The sequence below is a fragment of the Eutrigla gurnardus genome (assembly GCF_963514095.1).
Source record: "Eutrigla gurnardus genome assembly, chromosome: 9".
NCBI classification, from domain to species: Eukaryota; Metazoa; Chordata; class Actinopteri; order Perciformes; family Triglidae; genus Eutrigla; species Eutrigla gurnardus.
In genome coordinates this window covers 6,829,454-6,849,453 of record NC_139923.1, presented here as the reverse complement: position 1 = coordinate 6,849,453, position 20,000 = coordinate 6,829,454, and the positions used below count along the sequence as shown (strand labels likewise).

The window sequence follows — 20,000 nt, the reverse complement described above, 5'->3', positions numbered from 1 at the left end:
AGTTGCTGAGGGAGGAAAGAGACTATAATTAGTTCCATGAATCACAATAGCATGTCGGTGGAATTTGTGCCCATTAACCACCTATTTTAATACCTCTATCAGCAGTTTCATATAGGTCATCTCCAGATCGGCCTTCGCGATTTCCTGCTGGAGATGCACTCTGTAAAGTTCTTTAATTTTCATCTGAAATAGAGGGGAAATATTGTTTTAACATTCAAGAGACATATGCTTGGCCAATAAAATGAGTAGGCCTACGTCTTACGTTCTCATATTGCTCATATTGCGAGCTTGATGATGGACCAGCATCCTCGACCACAGTCTGTTAAGAGACAAGTGGGTATGTGAACACTGCTTAGTTTAGTTTAATCATCACAAATTAATTGAAATTGGCAAGAAAAATGTACCTCAGTCCTTTCAGATGACTGGTCCACCGGAACAAGATCTTCATTGGCCTCCTATCATACAAAGCAATATTGGCTGAGTATGCCGAGAGGCGCTTACAACAGAAAGTAGGCTATAAAATATTTACTTGCGTCAAATGGAGAATCTTCCATAGTAGCCGGTGGCTCCATTAAAATCATACGCCATCTTGATCTGTGAAGTTGATTAATCGGTGACTTTTAGGTTTTCTACCCATTTTACAAAAAAAAACCCATTTGGAACATTTGCACTGTGGCACGCACACGGTTTGCATGTGTTCGAACACCAACAACATCTAAAATACAAGAAAAACAGAAAAACCTACATTCAACCAGTGGGGTACCCTCCTCACATGGGCCCTGACTCTCCGAGGAGGTACCTCCAGGTATCCCCTCCATGCCAGGGCCCTGAATTTATGTCAAGCGCCAGCTCCTCCACCGGAGTCATGACAATAGGTGGGCCAGATCCTGTCTGCCCGACTCTCGGCCTTTTTACGATTGGCTTCAAAAAAAAGGGGGGGCTTATTTAAATGCAGGAGTGACAAATATGGTATGACAATTTAAATGCTGGACTGACAAAATATAGCCTATATAGGCCAATACGATGGTGGGAAAAGCTTACCGTTTGTATGACGTTTTTATATTTCATTTTGACTTCGTCGGCCGACCGTTTGGGACCCATCGGTGTACATCTTTTTTTAGAAGAAAAGGGTTATGTGGTAGGAACGTTAAGAATGCTTAACCGGAATATTAATAGATTCATGGCTCAAATATTAAGGATCATGCATGAAACTTACGCATTTACGCGGTCAGCGATCCGCTGCCAGGCTTTGGTTCTCTGGGCTGCGCTGGCTTTAGTGTTCCCTTTTTTAAGAATTACTTCCTTCTCTTCGTCATATCCCTCCAGGAGAACCTGGAGTTCAAGTTCTGTGAAGTATGTGGCCCGTTTCGCCCTTTCAATCAGGGTTTCCGTGATCCATAAATCACGTCTTTATAGGTTTGGCGTGGACGCACACAACCCTGTGTTAACCAACCCCGAGTTGATTGAACTAATGCATAACCGGTGCGGTGGAACCGACAGCTCTGGTTTAATTGGCACAGGGTCAATCAACCTAGAGTTCAGCGTTAACTCGTTAACAGCGATTGTTGTTTGCATGTGTTGTGGGTCTGCCTTGCACCCACCGAGCAATGTTCCCTTTAAAGTGGCAGTCCGTAATATTTTCATCTATTTAATTGTCTTTTAAGTTCCTATCTATCAAAGAGTGAGTTAGGACAATGGTGATTGATCATGTGACCCACTAATGAAAGTGCTTGTTGCTGCTTTGCCCAGAAATAGGATCTCCGTGTCTGTGGTCACATTCCCGCGTAAAATCCAATGCGTGCTCTCTGAGTGAGGCTTTTTACGTCAGTCAGCAGCGGTTGGTCTGCAGGTGGAGCTACTCATGGAAGTATGCTGCGTTTACTTGTAATCTGAAATCTGTAACTTCCAACTGCTGAGTCAGGCTCCCTCTAGTCTAAAGTGTTTGTCCAGGTAGATTTCATTACTGCTGACTCACAATGGAGGATCAACAGGCAGAGAAAGAAGACCACTCAACTTCCAGTCCAAGAAAAACAAACAAAAAAAAAACTAACGAAGTGAAGAAGGAAAGTCATCAAGAAGCAAAGTGACAACGAGGGGAAACAAGGATCACAATTCACGTCATACAGTCGACACTGTTGGGTTTCCAAAGGAACTCTGGGAGATGAGTTAAGAGGCTCGTCTGCAGTTCCATCTATCGCCAAAGAGGCCGCTAGAAACAATGTATCTCAAATCTGGGGTTCACCATTCGTGGCCTCTTAGCGAAAAGGAGTTTGTGAGTTCACCACTTTTATCCAAATTCTCACCAATTCCTCTTACAAAGGGAAGCAAAGATTGCAGTGATAATCTTTTAATTATCGTGTTGTACCACTATATTGCTGCAGAACTATTTCATCACGGCGAAGGAATTCTGAAGTAATTCATGGCTAATCCAAGCAGCGTTTAGTCAACAACACCACAAAGCCTGGTTTGGCTTTAAGCCCTCAGCAAACAGTGCCTTCGGATAGAGAAAGAGAATGGTAAAAAAAAGACAAATGTGCACAGAAACAATATAATTCTTTATCTGGCAGAATCCCCGTCTCTGGTCGACCAGCTTCCAGGGATTCAGTAAAGAGCCTGAGGGTCGTTGCCCTCGTCCACATTGCGTCAGCATCCATTGGCAGAGCAGCGAAATCCTCAGGCGGCAAAAAAAAAAAAAAAAAAAAACTCACACAAGACACATGGATATGTACACACAGCTTGGGCACACACACACTGTTCCCCTCATCGTGAGTGTGGGCTGGATAATGCACAGCTCGGCTCCGTACCAGTCGGGACTTGTTTCACAGCCCGACGGAGCTTCATGCTGGCTGCTGATAAATCTAATAAACTAAATTCATCACAAAGACCTCGAGAAAAATACTATAACTATAACAATGACAGTCGGCATCAAAACCACATGTTTCTGATAGAACATTATAAACTCAAAGTACACTCCCTCTGTTCTGTGATTTTTTTCGTCATGATTTTGAATTTCTGTGTTTAGATCAAGTGATGAGACCTCAGGAGGATCCATTTACTGAGGAAGGCCATGTGGTATGGTCAAAAGCTCCAGAAAAGACTTGAGTTTAGAATTTCCTTTAACAAATGTCAACGTTTCCCTGATAAAATAATACATGTGGAGTTTTCTGTGTATAGCTGCTTCATGTGAACTGAAAACTGCTTCTTTAACAATGTTAATTTAAGCCTTTTTACTTTTATATCTATGTATATTTCTTTATATCTATGTCTATTTCTTTATATTATGTATACCGGTATTTTCTTTCTTGTGAGGTCTCATCAAGTTGAGCCTCTAAATCTCCATAACATCCGAGACATGTTTCGTGTAACTCTGTCTCCCTCCTGTGGACACCAGGTGTCATCATCCTTCAGCTTAGCAACAAAAGCAGGTTTTATTTCATCTAGGTATCTTGTAAAATCCAATGAAATGAGGAAATCATCACAGAAAATATGTTTCTTCTTCTTTTAACTCTTTCTCAATCTGTTACTGAGCACTAATGAAAGTCACTGAGTACCTCTGTAATGTGAAGCGCTCAGATCTTTTACTTTACTTTTACTGATCTGGAGGGAGACAGGACGCAAGAGGTTTGGTGTGAGAACGAGTCTGGTGGAGGCGCTCTCACCAGACTCACCCCCCTCCCTTTCCAACAAACAAAATGATCAACTAACAAAAATACATACATATTGGAAAGCTCAACTCAAACACAGAGTAAATTCAAATGTTATATCTATTCCTGCCAGTAGAGTACACTTATTTTCAATTATCTATATTATTCTGTTAAATATTACTGTATAGTTATACATGTTAGTATTTATTTTCTGTCTTTTGAAGACATTGTATGTTGTTATTGTGCTTTGGCAACGCATTTCAAATGTCATGCCAATAAAGCCTTGTGAATTGAATTGTGCTAGAGTTCATTCACACTGACACAATGTATTCACTAGATGGAAAACTAGATGACGATTACGCATTCCTCACTGGGCTGAGAAAGCTCGCCATGATCGTCTGATGAAACTCTTAAACACTATCAACTCCTGAATGCATCCAAGTCACTGAAAACAAACCAGGAAGAAAACAACAACAACAGCAGCTTTGATGCCGTGTTGTCCTCGCCCAGACCCTCCCAGGAAGTCCAGAATCACGACCGCAGGGCGTCGCCATCATGAGCTAAGTTGCTCAATAAGACGACCGCTGCTGCTGAAGCTGCTCCATCAGCCGGATCAGAGAGATGAAGCCCCCAAAAGCAGCTTAGTTGATTGGATTACAGTTTAATAGTTGTTCCGTTTCAATCCTCTGATCTAAGATGATCTCCCTGTTTACATTATATTTAAGGGCCTGACCAACACGCCATGTTGTTCAATTTCCTGCTGACTTTTACCCATGAAGCACCAGAAAAACAGGTCAGCACCATCTAGTGGACTGATAAGCTATTGTTGCCAAATCATTTGATCTGTATTTGCAATATACATTTTTTCATGTACTTATTAAAAGCTTGACATTTGGCCTCCCTGTATGTCACACAACATAAATCATATGCTGTATTGATTTTCTCCTCAAATGCTACTTATACAGACCCTCCATCACTCAGACACAACATGGAGCAAAAGGCCTTTTCACATCTCTGAGGTCACTGGTGGCAGGGTCACTACTGGTATGATCACCACTACTGCTATGTTCACTAGTGGTAGGGTCACTACTGGTATGATCACTAGTGGTAGGGTCACTAGTGGTATGGTCACTTGTGGTATGGTCACTGGTGGTATGTTCACTAGTGGTATGATCACTAGTGGTAGGGTCACTAGTGGTAGGGTCACTAGTGGTATGATCACTAGTGGTAGGGTCACTAGTGGTATGGTCACTTGTGGTATGGTCACTGGTGGTATGTTCACTACTGGTATGTTCACTAGTGGTAGGGTCACTACTGGTATGATCACTAGTGGTAGGGTCACTGGTGGTATGTTCACTACTGGTATGTGCACTGGTGGTATGTTCACTAGTGGTAGGGTCACTACTGGTATGGTCACTAGTGGTATGGTCACCACTACTGGTATGGTCACTCGTGGTATGGTCACTGGTGGTATGTTCACTAGTGGTAGGGTCACTACTGGTATGGTCACTAGTGGTACAGTCACTAGTGGTATGGTCACCACTACTGGTATGGTCACTCGTGGTATGTTCACTAGTGGTAGGGTCACTACTGGTATGGTCACTGGTGGTATGTTCACTAGTGGTAGGGTCACTACTGGTATGGTCACTAGTGGTACAGTCACTAGTGGTATGGTCACCACTACTGGTATGGTCACTAGTGGAATGGTCACTAGTGGTAGGGTCACTACTGGTATGGTCACTAGTGGTAGGGTCACTACTGGTAGGTAGTATTTGGTGTATGTTGGTGCTTTTATAGTAAAGTGATAGTGTAAACATATTCTGTTCAAAGTAAGTAAGTGCTAAAGTATTAGCAACAAAATAAACTTAAAGTATCATAAGTAAGAATTCTCATTATGATATATTACTGGATTGTAATTTGATGCATTGTGTGCACCACTTTAATGTTGCAACTGGTAAAGGTTAACTGGGGATAACGTAAACAATAATAGTTGGTTACAACTCTGGTTGCAGTGAAGCTTCTGTGTGCTGCTTACTGTTTACAGTCCGACTTTAAACCAATAGAGATCAACCTCACTATCAGACAATAGCAGGTGTGTTTCCAGATTGCATTCCAGTCAATGTGTTCCATCTCTTTTGTTTTCAACACAGGCGGTTTACCTGATAGTCATCGAGTTAATCAATAGAGCAATCCCATAAAAAGTTATTGTACTACTTTAATGACAACGAATTTCACAAAGTCAACATGATTAACATGGTCTTTTCATCGAGGCTACAAGAGGGAAAGTAGCATTGGCATTTAACAGCTGATATGCTGCAGAGAGAGAGAGAGAGAGAGAGAGAGAGAGAGAGAGAGAGAGAGAGAGAGAGAGAGAGAGAGAGAGAGAGAGAGAGAGAGCGCGAGAGAGAGAGAGAGAGAGAGAGAGAGAGAGAGAGAGAGAGAGAGAGAGAGAGAGAGAGAGAGAACTGACCATGCAGAACAAACATTACAAGCAATGTAACACTATTCAGAGAAATGTACTTAGTGCAAATGGCCAACAAGAACAATACACAGGTCAATATTTCAACCAGGAAGGCTGTATGCTGTGTTCACATCAAACGTAAAGCAAATCCTTTCAGTGGCACAAGTGCAAACAAAACCAATGCAAAACAGCAGATACATGAAATTAGCATAATTTGCATGAGTTCAAATACTTCAACTCCAGCGCTGAATTCACGTTGCTGAATCAGAAATGGAGGAACCAAATGCTGTCTCCGGTGTCTGTGGTCCAGAGACCAGACCAGACTATGTGGCGAAACCAGAGACGGTCTGTGGTCCAAACAACAAGTTCACTGCTGTATTTATGTCTAGATGACCTTATTTGGAGTGTTGCTGGAGCAGCTACAATGTTAGCATAGCCTAGCTCCCATCAACCAGACTATTCAGAAAACAAGCATTTTAAAAGTTGTTTGCTTGACGTCTTACAGACAGACAAACAATGCATGACTTTTTACTGATCACCATTATTATGTAGTTACTTCAGCATCTTTTTTTTTATCTGTTTATTGTAATTAAATTGCAGCTAAATATTTTTTTTGGGCGACGTGTGTCTTGCTAGATCCAGTGAATACAGCTTGAAGTTCACCGAGCACCTCTGGAGGATGTTATGAACTCAGACAGGACAGTGTTTGGTTTCCCAGCATATCTGGGACTTCACAACATGAACAAAACAGTAATAGTGGTTATTTCAGCCATGATGGATGAAACCCGCCTCCTCTCCAACGCGTCTAGCGCGAGTGACACAAATAAAAATAAATGATCATGCGGTCAAACTCATGTGAGTAGTGCAAGTAGAAAATTTGGTGTGAACACAGCTTTACAGTTTCAACAAGGTCAAAGGTCACATCAGGAAGAACACCAAGGCAGGGAATGGAGGGTGTTGCACCAGCATGATTTAAAGGCTTAAAAGACTTGGACCTGGAGGACATGCAAAGGGACACCTGAGAGAATTAAAAGTCAATAAAACAGCGTAAAGCGACTCCATGATTTGTATCATTCGTATGATTTACATTTATATTGGAGATAATTGCACAACAATCCATGCAAATTCAGCGGTTGGATGTATGGGAGCACTTCATCTTCCTCAAACATGGTCACAAAGCACGATGACATCTGTTATCCATGCATTTATAATTAAGTACATACAATTCAAAAACGGCAGCACATGATCAATTCTTACAACACGAAGAAAATCGACAGTATTTACAAAACAACTTCAGCAGATTATCAATCTGACGATGGGATTCAACCTGCGTCTTCCTGGCTCAGAGATGTAGATATGATGATTTAAAAACACACACGGATCTGTTCTCCAGGCCGAGCCAAAGAAGGACTGCTTGAATTCTAACTTCAATGAAGACGAGATGCTGCCTCCAAGTGGTAGGATGAAGTAATACAACGAGCACAGGTCACTTCACAGTTCAGTTTGCACACATGCTAGATAGAGATACAGATAGATAGACATGCAGCAAGTCTTTCATCCAGGCAACATGCTTAGCTATGCATCTGGTGCTGCAGCTCAACCAAATTAGATTAAACTACTACTGACTGACAGCAAAAACAGCAGAACAACGAGTGACAATGAGTGGTGGCTCTGCATTAGCGTTGGCCGATGGGAGGTTTCAGCATCTGAAGATTTCAAAGACTTTCATGGAAGGCACTTTGGATAGATAAGTAGTCTCGAATGTGTCCCAGGGTATAATGACGTTTCCAAATTAGAAAAACATTATATTAATACCACTACACTGTAAATGTGTGCCGAGTAAGGTGATTTAAATAAATGATTATGACTTCTATGAGTTATCAGATTGAAGCTGCTTTTTCTTGTTGGGAGAATGAGAAGATTGAAATCTCTGTGACCTCAGGGGTAAAATGTCCACCTACTTCTGTCTTTTTGTCGTTGTTTTGCAGCCGTTTTGGTTCAAACAGTTGAACAGCAGCTGTCGACCAATAATTAAGACGGCTGTACTGATAGGTGATCTTTTAGACAGAGCCTGTTTCCAGGCTTATGCTAAGCTAACTGTAGCTTCCTTGTTAGGATAAAGACACGAGATTATAAACATTATTGTCTATGTCTGCAAGAAAGCTAATAAGCATATTCCTCTAGAAGGGCATCTGTTGTTTCAATGATAAGGTCACATGTTCCATATGTCAAAGCTGTACTTGTTTGTGTTGCCATATAGGATCCTACAGATACACAGTATGAGGTATGAGTATGACGAGTATTCAGTTATTGCCACCCAAACAACACATTAAAACACTACGGGTTATCATGTACTACGAAGTGGTTTGAACTGCATGTAGACATTTATGTAAAACATGATCCATGTGGTCAGCACAGAAGCAAACAGCATGGGGGATCCATCATTTACACACCATACTGGTTTCACTTTGTGCTTCGAGGTGCCATCAGACAGAGTTACAGACGTCATCAGCTGATCATGTTGTCTTATTGCCGATGCAGGGAAGGCTGTAGGTGGGTCAACGGGGGTTTGCTACGATGATGGCACAGTTCAGTACAGGCGGTTTACTTGTTCTTCAGCAACAGCGCTGTTCTATCAGTCTGTTATGTGGTCTTCCTCAAACTCATTCTGGCGCCATTTTGTCTATGTGGTCACTCAGCAACTTGTATTGTTCTGGGAAAAGGGTAACACACACACACACACACACACACACACACACACACACACACACACACACACACACACACACACACACACACACACAAAGCTGCATTAGGGTTAATCAGGACTAAGGCAACATTTCCACCTGGTATTGTTTGTATCTGCCTCTCAATGTGCAAATGAGGGTAGATGGAGTTTGCAGACTCGTCAACTAACATGGAGCGCCTCAGGTCAAGGGATGCATTCTGGGAGACTGAGGCCCAATCCTAACGTCAACACTCACAGACTTTGGGCGTGCTCACTCAAAGTCTGTGAGGCTTTATTTATTTTCCACTGTCAAACCCTCAAGTGCTTGATGACTTTCACAGAGGTGAGTAAGTCCTCATTCTGTATGCTTTGCCTGATGGAATTACCCACAAATCATAGCAACGTGATGTTAAGCGGGGGGAATAACGGACTTAGTGTGCAAAGGCTTTAAGTCTGGGACCTCCAACACCTGTGTAGTAGCTGAAAATCAGGGCTAAAGTCATGAAGTTAGGATTGGAAACCTCATCGAGGATTCCTACTGGTTTGCATTTGGTTTAGATACAAGTTAACACAATAAGGTGCTTTACATCTAAAAAACCTTTAAGGTTGAATTGTTCCTTTGATGTTTTACCTTCATTCAGGTTCCCAATGACTGCCTGCTTCTTCAGGAAGTCATTGCAGAGCTTCTTACTGAGGCCAAACGCCAGCATGTTATGAGAGAAAGTCCTGAAATACACAGAGTACCAAAATGAAGACACACTCAGACCGTGGGGAGTCGGTTTTGTTTGGCCTTATAGTGTTTTATTATTCCTATGAAGACAATATTCCTACTAATCTGTTTACATGGCTGATGAATGAATAATACATTAATGCTTCCATTTACATGCAGCCATTGATATTTTCATTAACATGTGTGACATGTTAATTAACACATGATCCATTCAGAATCATTCTGAATATCCAGACAGAATGGGATGTTTACATGACACATTAGGAAACACAGTGGAATATGAGTATGTGTGTACACAGTCAGTGTGGAAGCTTCCTCACCCCAGCTGGCCGAAAGCAATGTTCTCATCGATTTTGGAGCTGTCGTCTCTCTCCTCCTGGGTCATGTGACACCACTTCTCCCTGCAGCACAGAGACAGAAGGATCAGCCTTTTATTGACCTTGAGCTTGTTTACAGAAACAGACCAGGGGTGGGTGTCAAACTGAATATCCTCCGTCAGGGTCCGACACCACAGACAACAGTGTTTTCATATAAATCCTCAAACTGTTGGACGGTGGGATCTTCTAACTTTTCATTCTAGTCCATGACATCCATCCCTGGAGCTGCTCATGTTGGAATGGGATGCAACAGAGATAGTAGTATGCATAAAACACATAAATAACAAGAAGCACATGAACTAGCCACCAGCAAAGGAATAAAACAACAAATGGTTCATTCACAAAGAATCATCATTATTAGCAAACACATGAAAAACCCAGATTTGCATTATTATAAAACAGATGGGAAACAACATTTGATGTTGTCAAAATGTTGAACTCAAAAGCTTCAAACCTGTAGTCCACAAATGGGCAAGGTTATGAGGACTACGCCCACTTCTAACAGTATACAGTCGATATCCACTGCACAAAGGATTGTGGGTCAGAACAGCCAGAGGAGCATGCTGGCTTGCAAACTGCAAAATGTGACCAGGTGCAGTCGGACACCCTGGTATTTTTAGCATTCTGCATTTATCATCCTACATACTGCGGCACACTAAATCCTCTTGTGTCACACTAAATAGCATGGAAGGATAGACCAGCACTGATGCTGTATATAAGAAGGGGATGAGGAAGCTGAGATCCTTCAGCGTGTGCAGCAGGATGCTGGAGATCTCCACCAGTCTGTTGTGTCCAGGTCTCTGTACTTGCTGTAGACTGCTGGAGGAGCAGCACTGGAGCCGGAGACACAACACACTTAACTAACTGATAAAGAAAGCTGCTCCGTGATAAAAGCAGTCACAGGGGAGGTTGTGGTGGAGAGGAGGACACTGAACAAACTGGTTTCATCATCTCCATCACCTACTGGACAGACAGCTGAGCTCCTTCGTCTTTTATAATCGCAATACCACAAAACAGAGACCTGAACCCCCACTAGTCAAACTGAGGACGCCTCTTAGATGAGAGGAAACCTAAACCAGGTCTGCCTACGACAAAGCTTTCACAGATTACAATGCCTCATTTTATCAAACTCAAAACACAACATCAGCAAATTTGCACTCTGCCCAAAGTATATTGCATGTTTATCCTATTTTTATATTTCATACTTATGGCGTATACTTATATTTATAATGTATTCTAATATATTATTTATACTGTGTGCTCTATAGCTACATGAAGTGATAAAGTATATCAATCTATGTAAGGTCCCATGGAGAACAATGCAAGAGGCGGGGCTTAGGCTGTCTAAAGTAAATTAAGAAGGTGATCATGTGTCAATGTAGTAATTTCAGTTGGTTCAACGCTGCCCCCCAAAAAACATTAATGCATTAATCCACCATGGCTCATATCTTAACATAACATCACAATACCGACAGTATATTTGTCAAGAATGAATAACATAGCTCCAAACGTTAACATCAGCAAGTTGCCACGTTCAACTATTTCCCATATTCCTTGAAGTCATAGAAACATAGAAGCGTGCAAAGTCAGTAAAGACAGCAAAGGGAACGTGCAGATGGAGAGAAACCTGTGACGTGTTGAGGAGATGAGTGTTAACATGCAGCGAGCTGTGACGAGGCAGAGAACACCGTCAGACCGCCTCCGTCACCAGCTCCACAGAGAAGGGAAGCAAATCCCCACACATCGTACGAGATCCACATACACATTCAGGATATTAACGAGCAAAAAAAAATAATCATTTCAACATCAGCGTGATGAAATACGGAGGTGAATAGACGACATGCCCACAGAAGCCAAATGAAACAAGCACAGACATATCAGAGGAGCCAGTGAAGAACTCATAGAAAGCTAAACAAACTATTGTACAGACGTCAAACACAGTAATCCAATTCTAATTCTAGACAAACTCATTTCTAATTCTAGATGTGGACGTTATTGCCTCGATGTGATTAAGCAGCCAGTTAAAGTCTAGACTCTTGATCTCTCAATGTCTCCCTCTGCTTTGTATACTCGCTCCAACCAGTGGAGATGCTTCTCCTGTTTACATCTCACACTCAGAGTCGCTGTCTTCCAGTCACTTCAGAGGTCTTTGGTCTTAGAAACTATGGAGTTTGGAGCATGCCACCACAATAATCAAAGAATAATATAATCAATTAATACATTGAGAAATTTAAAAGCTATTGATTAATGACATTTTCTTACAAACTTGTTTACGTTTGCTAATTAATATTTCAGGGTTCTTATTCCATCTTTAAATTATTCAATTTAAATTGCATTTTGAGAGTCTATTTAAATCTTATTTTGGTATTCTGTTTACATCTTATTTTGGTAATCTATTTAATTTTTATTTTGATATTCTATTAACATTTTATTTTGATAGTCTATTTAAATTTGATTTTGATATTTTATCTCAATATTATTTTAATATTCTTATTAAATTGAATGTTGATATTTCATTTAGATTTTAGTTGAGAAGCTGTGAAGTTTGAGTGTGAAGTTTCCCAACTAAACACATGGTGTGCATCCCTGCTGCTCAATAAACATTTATTGCACGTGTTCATTTGCAAAGTGGATGTTTTGAATATTTTGAGTTCAAACATTTGGTTGGCACACTTCAGGCTCACATGATGACTACAAACTATTTTGTTCTTGAATTGTGATTTTCAGAGTAAAAGCTTTGCTGTGTCTTGTCTTCCTCTTTTGAATTCTAATCAGTTAGCGTTAGCGGCTACTGTTTATTGGTGACACACTACTTTATTTTAATGATGTATATGCAGCTACAAGACTGAAATTCTGACACACACACACACACACACACACACACACACACACACACACACACACACACACACACACACACACACACACACACACACACACACACACACACACACACACACACACACACACACACTAAGCCCGCTGGCTAGTTAGCCCTCAGAGTTGAAGAGAGAAGATGGAAGCACTAAAGTCAACAAATATTCCAATGAGTGACATGACCAAACATCATGTCAGAGACGCTGTTTTCAAACAGAAGACCTCTCTGTCCCTGGCCTTCCATGATCCTACCAGATGATAACTTTTTTAAGTAGTGATAAAACCTTTCTCCTCCTCTCCAGCTGAACTCAGCATTTCTCTTTTGTTTGCTTTTTAGGACCGTGGACACACAGAAGGACAGACCTCTCGTCTTTCTCTTCATCCTCCGTTCCCCTGCCCGGCAGCAAGGCAAGAGGAGACAAAGGGTTAAAGTCAACATGCAGAAAGAGGGAGAACAACAGCAGTTAGAAGACAGGAAGAAGAAGAGAGGAAGAGGGGGGGAAGAGAAGAAGAGGAGAAGAGAACGAGACGAGAAGAAAAAGGGAAAACAGTAGAGAAAAGAGAAAAAGAGTCAAGAGATGACGAGAAGAGAGAGGATGAGAACAAGAGAAGAGAAAGGAGATGGAAAAGAGAACAAGAAGAGAAAGGAGAAGCGAAGAGAAAGGTCAAGGAAGGAGAAGAAGAGAAAGGAAGAGTAAAGAGGAGAAGAAGAGAGATGGAGGGGAAGAGGAGGAAGAAGAAGAGTTGTGAGGCATCAGCAGATTATGTATCCGGATCATACTGAACTGCCAGTGATATTTCTCTTTAGATAAATCTCCTTCACTACAGGATCTCCAACCTTTATTTGCATTTAGACACAGATACAGTGACAGAGGAACACACAGGACAACAAACCACCATACTACATATATCCACATTTTAACATATTGATTTGAATGCCTATTTTAGATTTATTTACTTATCTGTCAACATTCTCACCCAGACTCACCTCGTGGTCGGTGATCTCTTCTTCCTCTCACAATGGACGGCATCAAAGAACGCAGCGTTCCAAAAACGTAGTGTGTGCCTGGCAGAGAGGACGAGGACACGTGACAGGTTTTACATACATCCAAGCACTAGGCTGCTTTCAAGCCGAGGAGGTCGGAGAAAAGTACACAGAAAAGTAACAAATATGTTAATGGCTCCAAATGTCCCAGATACGCCCGGAAACCAAACGCCGGCTGGTTTACTACAGCTGGAAGAACCCAAAATAAGCAATTGAGCTGTGATTAAATGACAATAAACACATAAAAAAAGGATACTGTAATAACTACATCATTTGTAAAGAGTCTGAAGTCCTGCTTTGTTTATTCTAGGTCTATTTACAAGACGACAAGCGAGTGGCGTCTGGATTGATGGGTGCTAGGGGATGCTAACATTGTAGCTGCTCCATCAACACTCCAAATAAGGTCATCTCGACAGAAATACAGCAGCGACCTTGTTCTTTGTCCCATAGGCTGCCCCGATTTCACAGGGTCACACAAATTTCACTGGAATTGAAATATTTAGACACACGAACAGACGCAGTGATGCAAATTCTGCGTATTTGCCTCATTAGCAGCCCAGCGCAAATGTGCATCTTTGCATTGAATTTGTATGCAGTCACATTGTGTGAAAAATTGACTTCACATTTGGTGCGAACACAGCATAATAGTGATACTCATCAGAGATGCTGAAGCTCAGAGCTCCTGTATCTACGTGGGCACAGTTTCTTCAACTCACCAGATGGGTTGCTGCTTCAGGTGGGTGTACAGGTACACCTTCTCACAGTGCTTTTCTCCTGGAGTCTCAGACACTGGGATAGAGAGAAGACATGGCAGTTCAATTCACTTCTAAATCACCGTTTACAAACCTCATGGTCTTTGTCCACAAAGACAAGAAAACCCAACGACTGTGAAGAAAAGCAGCCGCAGGGCGCTGGGGAGACTTCATCCCAGCGTTTCATCTTAAAAGCACTCTGAATCGATCACCACAGATGATCGAATGCATGCTGGTGAGATTTGTGTCAGGTTTGATCCCGACTCGCTCTGACGTCATGCACAACAGGCGCAGCAACTTTTAGAGCCAGGAAGACCCAGGGCATGATGGGAGTGGCTGTGGCCCGATCGGCTCCGCCACGTTTAGTAGAAAATCCTAATTTTCTGTGCGATCCTAATATTTAACGCTACATTGTAGGCGTCTCATGTTGTGAAGGTTTAATCTGTTATCATAATTGTCGACCTCACACGAGATGTTTGTTAACATGCACAGACTCTTGCAGAAACATAAGATCTCTCCTCATTGGTAGATTGAATAAAGACGTGGGCATTATACCTGGTGATTTTGGGTTTGTCTCATCGCCATCCCTAAATATGAGAGAGAGAAAAGAGAGAGAGAGGGATGAAAACTATACATGGCGTTGTGAATGAAAAGAGTTGAAAAGAGGAGATGCATTTGCTCACTCAGGCTTGGGAGCCATCGAGCTCCTCAGCTTGCTCTCTAAGCCTCCAAAGAAGCCTTTGACGTCAGTCTTGGATGTGGTTTTGAGGAGACGCTCGGCAGCGTCCTTCCTCACAGACAACCAGGAGTTGGCCTTGTTGATGTACGAGTCCAGACCAGCTGGAGGAGCACCACGATCCAACAGTTCTGAAGGAGACGGCTGGAACTTCCCTGAACAAGAGAAGGGTTCGATGTGATGACGTCTATCTGTATATGGCCCCACACAACGATTTATTACATGTTAAAAAGTCCCAAATGTGTCTCTTTTGAACTCGATCACTGTAGTGTCCCTGGTCTCAGACATCTCAGACCAGCCTGGTCTCCTACCACGTTTCAACACAATTAAACTATATTGTGCATTAAGTTTCAAGGGAAATGTATTTTGTCGTGGATTACGTTTGCTCTCAGAGTCCTAGAAGTAGCTTTGTTGTGGGTGTTGTTTGTGTTTTGGGTGGTCATTTTAAATCCAAACCATGATTGTTTTTATTACACCAACCACGTTAGTTTGTCTCCTAAATTTAACACTGTAGTTTTGTTGAGTTTGGTTTGTAAACCACATTTCAAACTGTTTAAATCTGTGAGTGTTCGGGCCCTGGAATATGGGGTCAGTTCAGTCTCATTAATAATGAATGCACAGAGAAGGATTCACAAATGTATTTTGTTATTTATTTTATTTATTTATATATAAATGACTCTCTTCTCACACATACATTTTGTTTTAAATAAATGTCATATAAATCCATAAATATATGAATTAAAAAATATTTGCAATTTTCATCACAAATTGATTTATATGTTGTTACATTTATATACAAACTGTTAAACTTGAATTTAAAAGACGCTTTTCATTTGTGAACTTGTTTGCATTTGTTCGTGAACTGGTCTGTATTTATTTGTGGATTTTTGAGACTCTCCTGACGTGGCTGGATTCACAAATGCATTTTTTTCAACAAGGAACTCTCTGTAGCCAATCAGATGCCTCCCTCGTTTTCAGCCAATCACATGACTGCATTCCCACGAGGGTTACCTCACCATGGCCACAGTACAGCTTTTTCTCTGCGCATTTTGCGTTGCTTTTCGGTAAAAGAAATAAGAACAAAAAGTATTTTAAGAAAGTGATTTTATTCTCTCTCTAGCCAACGTTAGCTTGTTTGTAGCTAGCTAAATCCATTAGCTAGCTAACGTTAGCTAGCTCTTATAGTCAGCACTTTGAAACCAATGTAGTAAGCAATTTACCTATTAGTTATTATGGTTTGCTTGTAACTTATTTTTGCATCCATTAACAACAGGTAAGCTTTAGCAAGCAAATGACCGATATGGTTATGTTTTCTGATGTTAGTAGGATCATATTATGCTAGCTAAGTTAGCTTATGATCCGTTGTCTAAAAGCATTATGGCTAACTAGTTAGCTAACGCAAATACGCAAAATGCGCAGAGAAAAAGCTGTGCTCTGTCCATGGTGAGGTACCCTTCGTGGGAATGCAGTCATGTGATTGGCTGAAAACGAGGGAGGCAACTGATTGGCTACAGAGAGTTCCTTGTTGAAAAAAATGCATTTGCGAATCCAGCCACGTCAGGAGAGTCTCAAAAATCCACAAACAAATACAAACAAGTTCACAAATGAAAAGTGTCTTTTAAATTCAAGTTTAACAGTTTGTATATAAATGTAACAACATACAAATACATTTTTGATGAAAATTGCAAATACTTTTTTAATTCATATATTTATGGATTTATATTACATTTATTTAAAACTAAATGTATTTGTGAGAAGAGAGTCATTTATATATAAATCACAAAATACATTTGTGAATCCGTCTGTGCATTCATTAATAATGAGACTGAACTGACCCCATACTGGAAACGTGGTTGAGAGTGTAGTTTAGTTGTCGGGGTTGGACAGACTGGTCAGGCTGATAAGCAGACTGCTGAGTAAACATTGTTCAGCTGACACACATGTACCGACAGCAGCCTGATGCATACCCTCTGTCTGAAACATGATGGGCCAATCAGATTCAACTTAGCCAACTCAGTGAGCTGCAAATGATCCACCAGCTTCTTCTTCTGGCCTTGCAGAACAACAAGCTGTAAACGTGCACGTCTACTCTTGCGTTTCTCGGCAGCTTATGATTTGAATGAGGCTGTTATAGCCATCCAGCACTGTGCAACGTTACCCTTTATTTTGTGTACGAGTCATTGTAGCTGATCTGATTGCAGATGCATGTGTCGCAGTGGTACGCAAATCAGTCAAAGCTTCCTGGATACACAAACACAGCCATGCAGCCCGACAAAGTCATTGCATAAGTGTTTGTGGTGCTGCTGCAAGAAAAACCACCGGCCCCGGTGGTTAACACAGCTATACATAAAATAAAAGAGATTGTATGAGGCCTTACCACTGTAGTAGTATGTGAAGCACATGGTCATGAGGTTTTTGGCTGGGCTGTAGTCATCCATCTGATAACACCTGCAAACACATCATTTCTTTAGTGAGGATCCGGTCTCTGAACATACTGGAGTTTCTTTCACTGAAAGGTTGAGTATGTGATACAGAATGTTTCTCTTTTTAACAAATCCCATGAAAAGACACAGTGAGTGTATCCTGCTAATACGTGTGTGTCTAAGCATCCAAACGCCTGATATATCTTCTTCCTCTGTTTTACAGAGCTCAATTGTTGCTCAAAATCTATTAAAAATGCATGGTCAGAATATGAACAGGTTGCATGTAAAGGGGAAATATTAGTGGGATATTCATTTTCATCGGCTATTTAAGCAGATTAGTTTCACTGACTTTCTATAGTCTGTTTAACATAGTCAGTGTTCCACACACTGTACTGTAGTTCATTTTGACTCGAAACACATTCACTGTCCTGCAGGCAGAAATACTCACTAGACCAACTAATATCGATTCATCCGCTGCTGAAAATAGTCCCCATAACATGCGCTATTTCCTTCTCTGCTTTTTTGTTTTTCTGTATTTCTGTCTTTTCATGGGGAAAGCTGATAATAACAGTGTTATAAATAATCCTTTGCAGTCAAATAGGAGGATTACTGCATGTCGGCATGTTATATGTTAGACTCACTCAAACAGTACAACTGCAAAAGACTGCACCAGTCTGTAGAAGGTGGCTTCGCTCACACATTTGGAGTGGCAGCGCTGTCAACACAGTAGGACACAGAGTTAGAAGCTTGTTCAGACCTGATCAACCATCAGATTTCCTGCATTAATAAATGACTGACTTTATGTATGTGTGTTATTCTTTGGCTCATGCTTCCTTGGACGTTATTTTATGTAGAAGTTCACATATGACGTCTAACTTCCCCATTTTCACCTGTGCACTGACGTATTTGGCAAACCACTCCCTGCCTTTGCCGTTCTCTCCACTGCACAGCTCTCCAAAATGAGCCTTCTCTTCCTGGTCAAAGTCCTCCCTGTGAAAACATGGTCCAAACACATCATTACAGCACTAGTTTACAGACCCAGGGAAAAGACAATCACTCCACAGCTGCTTTATTGACCCAACCATCATCAGTTTGATTTTAGGAATAGACCCTTCTAGAGCCGACTTCATCAGAAATATTGGTGCTCACGTCGTCAACGTTAGTGTGGATTTATCTCAGCCATCCAGATCAGTGAGAAGCTTTAATCATTGCATTAAAACTGATAGCAGCATGTAAATGTCTGCCTGTTACATGGTCCTATCTCAAAATCAATACTCCAGCAGACTCAAGTTCTACAGAATTTTACTAAATGTGTGAATGTTGATGCGTCTAAACTATGTTAGCAAAGAATATACTTCCTGGTGATTGAATGTGAAATTTAGTTGTGTGGGAAGTAAATTTTGTCGGTAACAGGATTGGTCTGATAGAATCCTTTGGGCTCTTGCTGAGGGGCACCTTCAGCCTTCTGCTCTCAGCCTGCCCTCATAGCACGGTGGCTGCCTGCCATCCAGCCACACAACACCCACGAGCCTCACATCACTCAGGAAGGAATGTCTGCAGTGTGTTACGGCCTGATGTATTATCAGCCCTGTTCCGTTTGCAACGCTTTATCTATATGTTCTATTTTTATGGTGATCTAGATATTTAGTTTCCATGTTCCTCACAGCAGAGACTGATTACAGGATTCCTAACACCTGAGAAGGCCGCCTCCCTCCTGACGCTCTGCATCGTGGGTGTGTTTTGTCCCTGGCGAAGGACCGGGTTGTTTAGTTTATATTTGATGATGATGGACCACACCCAACATGCTTGATTTTTTTGATTGATTAATAAATAATAATAATAATAATGTATCTAAATAAGAATTATTTTGGTGTGCACTTTGTGTTATGTTCTTGAGCCAGGCTATGACAAGTGTCTATGAGGTACTGTGTCACCCTGTGCTGCTTTGCAAGATTTTTTTTGTCACACTGCGGCTTTCAGTATGTCAATCATGTTGCTTTTGTCTGATGTATTGATTGTATTTAGTACACATACATACATATAAAAAACATTTCCCCCTTACTTTCCATGAAACACCTTCTCCACATAGGCCTTCATGAACTGCCTCCTCTCCACCGTCTCAGTGTCGGCGTCCTCTCCGCTTTGAGCCGATGACGATGACGACCTCCTCAGCTCCCACATGTGAGAGGGCGGGTCCATGTCGTTCTCGCTGTCTGCTGACTCCGTG

The 20,000-nt window shown here is 41.4% G+C and overlaps 1 protein-coding gene across 5 annotated transcripts in view; it reads right to left on the bottom strand.

The window, feature by feature from the left end:
- Positions 1-5,669: 5,669 nt before the first annotated feature.
- kiaa0513 (KIAA0513) overlaps positions 5,670-20,000 on the bottom strand; it is a 21,566-nt gene continuing 7,235 nt past the window's right edge. For 4 of the 5 annotated variants that reach the window (XM_084018369.1, XM_084018371.1, XM_084018372.1 and 1 more), the window contains exons 2-13: positions 19,836-20,000; positions 18,664-18,763; positions 18,415-18,488; positions 17,728-17,798; positions 15,298-15,505; positions 15,170-15,201; positions 14,579-14,651; positions 13,806-13,883; positions 13,181-13,210; positions 9,884-9,964; positions 9,465-9,559; positions 5,670-8,818 (exon numbers count right to left, since the gene is read on the bottom strand). The exon at positions 19,836-20,000 is cut by the window's right edge and continues 382 nt beyond it. In XM_084018369.1, the coding sequence (XP_083874495.1) occupies positions 8,769-8,818; positions 9,465-9,559; positions 9,884-9,964; positions 13,181-13,210; positions 13,806-13,883; positions 14,579-14,651; positions 15,170-15,201; positions 15,298-15,505; positions 17,728-17,798; positions 18,415-18,488; positions 18,664-18,763; positions 19,836-20,000 (1,057 nt within the window). In that variant the 3' untranslated portion in view covers positions 5,670-8,768. The remainder of the gene's footprint in view (positions 8,819-9,464; positions 9,560-9,883; positions 9,965-13,180; positions 13,211-13,805; positions 13,884-14,578; positions 14,652-15,169; positions 15,202-15,297; positions 15,506-17,727; positions 17,799-18,414; positions 18,489-18,663; positions 18,764-19,835) is intronic. The other variant, XM_084018373.1, reaches the window with a different exon arrangement.